Source organism: Cotesia glomerata, linkage group LG7, assembly GCF_020080835.1.
Source record: "Cotesia glomerata isolate CgM1 linkage group LG7, MPM_Cglom_v2.3, whole genome shotgun sequence".
Classification (NCBI taxonomy): domain Eukaryota; kingdom Metazoa; phylum Arthropoda; class Insecta; order Hymenoptera; family Braconidae; genus Cotesia; species Cotesia glomerata.
The window spans coordinates 18,597,844-18,607,051 of NC_058164.1; the positions used below are offsets into that span (position 1 = coordinate 18,597,844).

The window sequence follows — 9,208 nt, forward strand, 5'->3', positions numbered from 1 at the left end:
CAAGTCCATGCTGGCTTGATAGACCTGCATGTTATCGTTAATGCAGATCTGCATTTCGAAATTCATATCATTGTCATGCTTATGATACATTTCAGCCAACTAAGTTACGAATAAATTAGCTTCACTCATATATTTAGGGCCAGTTTTGTAATTCAGAATAAAATTTTATTCAATGACGAAATATATCTATATATTTCATGCATATCAATATACTGGCAATAATTATTATATTTTTATCCTGGATTGAAAAACTGGTCCTTAACGTCAATTTTATTATTTCAGTTTGAAATTTTTGAATACTTTAATGCTGCCATCTATCAATGTATACCTCGACATCCACAATTGCAAAGGATTCATCGAACATATAGATATAGGCTGGTCTATAACCCATGCCCTATAACCTAACTTTCACGTGTTATATTTCAAAGCTAAACAATAACAGTAATATTTAACGAAAATATTTTAAATGAATCAAAGTAATTAAAAGTAATATTGATATTTTTTATAACGCTTGAATATGAATTTACTACCAAAGTGTCATGAAGAGTTTAGTAAAGAAGATTACTGGAATTCATTTTTTAAAAAACGTGGAAAAAAAACTTTTGAATGGTAAGTATAATATTTTTAAATATTCAGCTTTTAATTATGGGTTTTAAGTCAGATATTGACGTTTTTTTAATTTTTAAGGTACGGAGAATATCCTCAACTATGTGGACAATTATCAAAATATGTTAAAATAAAAGACGAAATCTTAGTTGTTGGATGTGGAAATTCAAAACTAAGCATGGATTTATACGATGTTGGATATAGGTAATTATAAATAAAAAATTTTTTTTCTTAGCGAAAAGTTGAAAATTTCTGAACTCTAGTTAAGTTAAAATTACAATAAATTTTTTATTTTATGGTGACACATTAGTAATCTTATAATGTATGATGCTGAAATCAACAAAGACTTGAAAAGTTTTTTATTTTATTTATTATTTAATATTAATTTTAGTGTATTTAAAGAATTAATTATTTCTATGAAAATTAATTAATAACAGTTTATTTATTTATTTATTTATTTATACTAACGCCAATCGGCAATATACTTAAAGTACATCCATATTTTTTTTAACGTTAACGTGTGGATTTTGTTAACAGCTCTTTCTGATAATTATTTGTTTAAATATTTCTTAAAATTATCAAATATCTATTATTTTCAGTAACATAATGTACTGATTTTTCCGAAACGTAAGCATGATTAATTAAAAAAAAAAAAAAATAAAAAATTTATAGGTCACGTTGAAATTTTATTTCTAAATTTATATATATATTGCTGAAAGGAAAAATATCCGATACATTATTTTCAAATTATCATATTAATTTAGCTGAAATATAACTACAAATTTATATCCAAGTTATAGTGACTATTAATGTTCATATTAATATATCGAAAGAGTAAAGTTATATCGTAATCTTACTATATATTATATCAATAATTCTAGAATCATTTGATGATAGCATATATGGGATTATAATATAGTAGTGATAATGTATAAAGTGGCAATGAATTGTAACTAATTACTGTTTCGAGATCACTAGGTTGAAATGTACTTTGTAAATAAAAAAAAAAATTAAATAATTTTTTAATCTTCAAAATTCACCACGTTATCTTTTTCAGAAGTATCAAAAGTATCGATATTTCTAAAGTCGTAATTGATCAGATGAAAGAACAAAATAAATTGGACCGTCCCGATCTCGTCTTTGAAAGAATGGATGCTATAGAAATGACTTACTCCAATGACACATTCAGTGTCGTAATCGATAAAGGAACATTGGATGCTTTAATGTCAAATAATAATGAAGAAACTTCCTCTAAAATTGATAAGTATTTTAACGTATGTATCGTTAACTGGCGACTAATATAAATACAAAAGTTTTCAATTTCATAAATTAAAGTTACAGTTTAAGATTGCTGATGTCAATCGATAATATAATACTAGTCTTTTAAACATAAAAAAGTGAAATAATCATTTTTAAATTAATCTTGCCAAAACAACTAATTTAAATAAAACTGAAGTTATCAGACATCTGACAATCAAAAAAAATTTTTTTTATTAATTAATAAATAAATTATGATAAAGACGATAAAAAAATGTTCTTTTATTAAAATTATAAAAAAAAAACTATGGTGGCACTTCTTCCAAAATATTCCATAAGTACTAATTCATTTCTGAACAAAGCAACAAAATTGTCAGGTATTTGCTCATTTCAACATCATAAATTTTTATTATTTCGAAGACTATGAATACTTATCAAATTTTTGTATTTTAGATTATTTTTAATTTTTTTTTTTATTTTACATTATTTATCACCAAAGTTAATAATAACTTTGTAGCTTTGTAACTTGGAAAGAAAATCATTGAAAAAAAATTATTAAAATTCGTAAATTTTTTTAAAAAATTTTCCTCATTATTGTTTTTAAAACTAAAAAGCTGCTGAAGTTAAAAGCTCAAGACTTGAACATAAGAAATGTTAAAAATGAGCTACAGTTTACGCTACAGTAGTATGTCGCCTATACTGATCTGACTACTCCCTAACTATGCTTTTTTTTTTTTTTTTTTCAATTTCCTAACTTCTGGAAGTTTCATATAATAGTTTTAGATTTTTCTAGTTTCAAATAAATTTAGTACAATGTTTTTTTTTTATTTGTGCAGGAAATTTCCCGAGTTCTACGAAGAGGAGGAAGATACATATGCATTTCATTGTTACAAGAACATATTTTAAGGAAACTAATTTCTTATTTTGCATCTTTGTATTTTATGTTTCGCATCACACGATGTCAAGATGCTGAAATCAAAGCGCAAGAAGAAGATGGCAGTTCATTCCCTGTTTTTATTGTTATGGCAACCAAATTTCCAGGACTATCTCAGCAGGTAAAATTTTAGAAATCAATTTTTAGAGTAAATAAAGGCAAAATACCATAATTTTAATTATATTTAATTGTTTATATTTTTTAAGATTTAAATAAAAAAAAAGTTCATTCTATTATTTATTTTACTAGAAATTTTCAATTAGTCAAGATTTTACTTTAGTTCAACTTTAGAACTATCTTTATATGAGAATCTGCAATATGAAATATTTAAATTATTAAGTTATTTCTTATTTAAATAAATTTTTAATTTTCAGATCTTAGAGTTAGCTTTGACTGGAGATCACATATCCAAAGTTTCAAGTACTGAAGAACTCATAAATGCAGTTTTGGCAGTTCAGCAATCAAATATCGTATGTAACAGACTTCAAAAAAGAAGTATTGCTGACGTAGGGGAAATAACGCTTGACTTATTTGAACCTGAAAATGATAAACCAAGATATATTATTCACGTACTTGATCGACCCAGAAGTAACGGAAAATCATATGCAGTTTTTTTAGTACCCCAAGGAAGGTAATTATTAATTATTAACTAAGAATTTTTGGGTAATTCTTTAGATATGTGGCTCTACTATTTTTCAGCCATAAAAAATTGATTCATTTATGCTTTTTTTTTCTGATTTTGTTCTTTGTCACGGTAGATTTATGAATAAAATTTAAAAGATTATAAAAAATGAATTTCTCAATTCAAAAGTAAAAAAAAAAAATGCAGCACCTTCAAATTATCGATCAAATGTATAATTTTACAAATTTTTCAAAAATCATTAAATATCATGGCACTTTTTTTTTGTTAAGTATTTCATACTTTTTGAGAAAGAAAATAATATGGTACTCTACGAATTGATGTTTAGAAATTTTCAGTAAAGAACGAGATAAACATGCACTTTTTTTTTTTTTTGAAACTATGAAAAAAGTTACAAATATATAATTTTGTAAATTTTTGATGAAAGATTAATTAATAAATCAATTAATAAATAAATCCATTATGAAAAAGGACAAGATTAAAAAAATCATTTGTCGATTGCACATCTAAACAATGATTGATTTTTAAAAATACAATTGACTACGATAAAACAATGTTTTGTTGATTTATTAGAGATAGTGACTGGCTTTTTGGTACAAAAGAAGGTAGAAAAGAATTTGCTGAGCTCATGGAAAAAGATCGAATAGCAATCGTAATTCTTGGAAGAAATCATACTTTCAAAAATTGGGATCAAGTAAAAGAAGAATTAAATTATTCAGTAAAAAATTTAGCTCCACCTGGACTTCCACCAAATTTTTCAATCGCTTATTTATCGCTCGGACCAGATGTTGGGAAATGTGAAACCCTTCATGAAGAAGAAAGTGAAATCAACGGGCGTATTAGTATTGAAGATGTATTTAGTGATGATCAGGATATAAAGTTCCGAAGGCTTATATTTCTTAAGAATCAATTTGTCATACAAAGTGATGCCATGGTTAAATCAATTAAAACTAGACGGGGGAAGAAAAAAGATATAATTGAACATGGGTATTTAGCATGTGAGCATCATGCATTTATGTCGATTGGAGTGCAGGCTATGATTGGAAATAATAGTAATAAAAATAACTCAAAAGAAATCCTCGTTGTTGGATTAGGTGGTGGTGGTCTCTGTATGTTTCTTTATCGGTGTTTTCCACAGGTAAGATATAGAATAACTAATATCATATTTTAATTTATATTTAATTAAAATAATAAATGCTATAATCATTCAACTTTTTCAGTCTAAAGTAACTGCTATCGAAATAGACAAAACAATATTGAAGATAGCCCAAGAATATTTTAGTTTTATTACCGACAATAGATCTAAAGTTGAAATCTGTGATGGAATAAAATATTTAGAAGAAGCTGCAGAAAGTGGAAAAAAATTTGATGCTATACTATTTGACGTAAGCACTAACGATAAATTATTAGGAATAAGCTGTCCACCTATAGAATTTCTAAAACCTTCAGTTCTATCTTCAGTATCAAAGTGTCTCAATAAAAATGGTTTCTTCATATTGAGTTTAGTATGTCGCGATAAAAATTTACGACCAAAAATTATCAATGACTTGAAAAATGTCTTTTCTTCGATTACATCAGTAAAGATAAAAGATATTATTAACGAAATTTTATACTGTACAATAACGAAGAAAACTCCTGATGAGTGGAAGAAAATATGGAATGATTCTAAAGAAAACTTCAAGCAAAGTTTAGAAAAAAATAAATTGTCCATAAAAAATGATACCGAAACTTCAGAATTTCTTCAACATTTAACAGTCGAATTATAATAGTTAGTATAATTTATTTGATATCAACTTTAAAATTAAATAGATGCTTGTTTGTTAACATTAAACAAAAGAAAAACCAATTTGATTTACGAATTGTTAAATGTTCAATTCTTAGCTAATTTCACAATTAATCAATTATTTCATTTTTTATAATATTTACTAATTTTTTTTTAAATTATTCAGTATGTGAAAAATAAACGTAAAATCTTTAAATATTTTACTCTCGGCTGTAAGTTTTGGATACATGCATGCGGGTCGCTAGACTCAAGTACCTACTTTTATGACTCTGTCCGTTGAGGTCATATAAATGCAGTCTCTTGTTCTCTTCGTAACCCGAGCGCTCATCTGGTTCGATTTAAAATATTTTCCGTTTTAACTTTCCCTTTTTTATATGTGTAATATTTTTGTCAACGTATTTTTCTTAACAATATTTCTCGGAAATGTACTCCCAATAATAAAATGAAAAGAGTCTCCGTACTCTGTTGTGCTTAAAATACTACCAAAAGAGTCAGTCCAAAAGGATCTCTCCGAGCGACAACTACGTCAATTTCAGTCAAGTTCCAAGTTTAAATCGATTCCTCTTTCTTAGCATTTCGTTTTTCAACTAAGTACCAATTTTTACGATCTACATTAACATCATTTAATCGCTGAGTTTCACTTAAAGTGAATTGTGAGGTGAAATATCAGTGTCTTTTCATCAATCTGTGATTGAAATTCACCACGACGTTGATTCACCACCATCATCAGAACTCTACAATCACGAGCTTAAACCGCTACACTAATACATTCATCAGACATTTAAGAGCTCAAGCAGCACATGGTATTGTATTTTAGTAAACCTAAAATACCAAAAAGGTACGAATCAAATTTATACTTGCATACATATTTCAATACAACATTTCCCTCAGCGTCGGGAGGATGTCGGTTCGGCCGTCAGCCCTAAACCGCCCACCGGTGCTGAGCTGAGTTACTAATTCCAATTCATATTCAATTACAATACGCTCATTATGATACTGCGCATATTTCACATTTTTTGCATAATACAATACGAATACTGAGTTTGAGTCGAGTTGAGACTTCACGAGCAAGTTCTCAAACTATTCATGTGCAGTGTTATTTTGAGCCCTTTCTGAGTTCTGACACAATACGCTCATTATGATGCTGCGCATATTTCACATTTCTTGCATAATACAATACGAATACTGAGTTTGAGTCGAGTTGAGACTTCACGAGCAAGTTCTCAAACTATTCATGTGCAGTGTTATTTTGAGCCCTTTCTGAGTTCTGACACAATACGCTCATTATGATGCTGCGCATATTTCACATTCCTTGCATAATACAATACGAATACTGAGTTTGAGTCGAGTTGAGACTTCACGAGCAAGTTCTCAAACTATTCATGTGCAGTGTTATTTTGAGCCCTTCTTGAGTTGCATCACATTACATACATAAAATTCACACAATTATTGAGATTAAAATATTACATAATCTACACAAAGCAATCATTCAAACCGAATTCTTTTCACTCCTTTACTCCACATAAATTTCATCCAATCAATGCACACCTTTGAAATCAGAATCTCAAATTCAAATCATCACTCGATCATACAGTCCACTATCTCTCCACAATCTATCCACTGTCAATCTCTCGCAATCTTCATTCAAACTCACAACAAGCTACATTGTTCACTTCGATTTACAGATCATATTTGAAACGAGCGAACGAGCGAACGAGCGGACGAGCAAACGAGTGTACGAGTAATAAACAATTACTCGAAACCGAGTCCACGAGTTCCTCCCGAACTCCTTTTCACCTCCCGAAGCCAGCTTCGCACGGTTGGAAGTCAATCTCCCTCCAGCGGTTATCTTCAGACAACCACCAAAAATAACTCCACGCCAGTTTAACTTCCTTATAATCTTGCTGGGACCAGATTCATTAATATCAAATACATAATATTGTTGTTATTAAAATTGTATTAAAAACCATACACTTCGAAATATAAAATCAAACATTAAAATATTTTTATCTTTATACGTTTCAAATAAATTGTTCAAATATAATAAGAATTTTTTTTTCAGAATTGAAATATCACTTTTTTACCATCACAAATTTTAACATATCAGTTAGAAATAAATATTAAATCATAATTTTTAATGTTCCTTGACTATTATTTTTTATTTATTAATTAAGGTGTTTTTCTTGCCAATTTAGTCTCATCTAATGATATGTTGGTCAAGTACTGTAAATAAAAATTTCTCATTATCTCTAGTAATCGAAACGTTAGTTTCTTCGTATTAATTCATATGATTCCATCCATACTTGACAACTAGTTTGCTGAAAATCGTTAGTATCTGTTCAATGTTTAATATTATATTAGAAAGAAGGATCTAGAACAAATTATATTCACATCGACACCAATTTTAACGTTACAGAACGACGTAAAAATATAAATTAATTAATTAAATGTTCCAATCTTTTGAATAATATTTCATGTTTAATTTTCTTTTTACTATTGATAAATCAATAAATCTAATCGGCTGCCCCATTTTAAAATGCAGTAACTAACATTTCTTAGATTTCTTTAAAATTTCCTTATGAGAAAAAAGTTTACACTTTAAATTGATAATAAATATCATTTGTTCAGTTTAAACAAAAAATTGTTGAGTTGAAATACCAAAAAAAATGCAATGATTCTGGACGAAAATTAGACTAAAAATTTCGCGGTTATTGTGTTTTGAAATGGATTAGCCGTTAATTCCTAAGATTTTATGTTTAATTGTAATAATTAAATTTGAATCGGTTTTTTTTTTACATATTAAAATAAGATATAAAATAAATTTTAATATTATATTAAATAATAAGTTTTCGTTATAGGTGAATAAAAAATAAATAAAGAACAATTCAATACTTTTTATATCAATTTATTATACATAAATTAATAATATCATCGCATACTTTTTTCAGTCGCAAATAAATAACATAAAAGCCGATGAATATGATAAATATTCATTATTAGTACAATATTATGTAGATATTTTAAATCCAATTTTTCTTATCTACGGATTACTAAAAATTTTTTATAAACCTTGAATATTTATATTTACAAATTATTCATTTTTCTTAATAAAAAATTGTAATTATTAATAGGAAAATTGAGAAGCAAATCAAAGGCATAGTATATATTAGATCTTAAAAAATTTTCTTATAATTTTTGACGTATTTTAAGTCGGTATTTTTCTTTCTCTTCAATAAAATACATTCAACTTAACTAATAAAATTCACTCTATAAAATTTTATATTAAGGTAAAAGCCCCAATATATGATCATGTACCAGTATATGATCATATATTGGGGCTTTTACCTTACATGAATAAAATTTTATGTAATTTATATCTCTTTAGAATTTTTTAATAACTCATTACAACTAACAAAACAAAATCAAAATAAAACTATCACAACAAGTGCTAAGCAATGGCAATAAAATGGAAAAAATAAAATGATTTTAATTTAGCAATGATTACATCAAATGATCAATTTGATTCTTACTTTTAATTATAATTTATATTATTTTGCCTTAATAAGAAATATTTTTATTTAAAACTATCTTATTATATATTAATCTATAAATGCATGTTAAGTTATGACTATATAATTATTGAAATATTACATTTTACTTTAAAATCTTACAGAATAAATTTACCAACTTATTCTATTTTTTTTTTTTTTTTTTTTTCAATTACATTCCTACATCTTTATATAAGATTAAACGTTACAAGACTCTTCCTCTCTATTAGTCAAGACTTGTCTGGAAGGTTTTCTCTAACGAATTCTCAGATCAAACTTCGCTATAAAGTATACTATTATCTGGAAATTGTATTTATATATCGCAAACATCAATTGTTTTATATCAAGGTTTCAACGTAAAAACAACGGTAGGAAAACAATTATTTCAAGACTTTTTTTTCTTTTAGGGCCAGTTTCTCAACCCGGAGTTTCCATTCAAC

The 9,208-nt window shown here is 26.9% G+C and overlaps 1 protein-coding gene across 2 annotated transcripts; it reads left to right on the forward strand.

Annotated features, from left to right (window-relative positions):
• The first annotated feature begins 302 nt into the window (after positions 1–302).
• Positions 303–7,221, forward strand: LOC123268990 (eEF1A lysine and N-terminal methyltransferase homolog). 2 transcript variants are annotated; one of them, XM_044734464.1, is made up of 8 exons: positions 303–609; positions 688–810; positions 1,664–1,880; positions 2,700–2,918; positions 3,172–3,428; positions 4,011–4,575; positions 4,658–5,205; positions 6,906–7,221. In XM_044734464.1, the coding sequence occupies exons 1-7, from the start codon at positions 518–520 to the stop codon at positions 5,201–5,203; spliced, it is 2,019 nt and encodes a 672-aa protein (XP_044590399.1). In that variant the 5' UTR covers positions 303–517; the 3' UTR covers positions 5,204–5,205; positions 6,906–7,221. The 2 variants fall into 2 exon arrangements, with proteins under 2 accessions (XP_044590399.1, XP_044590398.1); XM_044734463.1 differs by having other exon boundaries at positions 4,658–7,221.
• Positions 7,222–9,208: the final 1,987 nt, after the last annotated feature.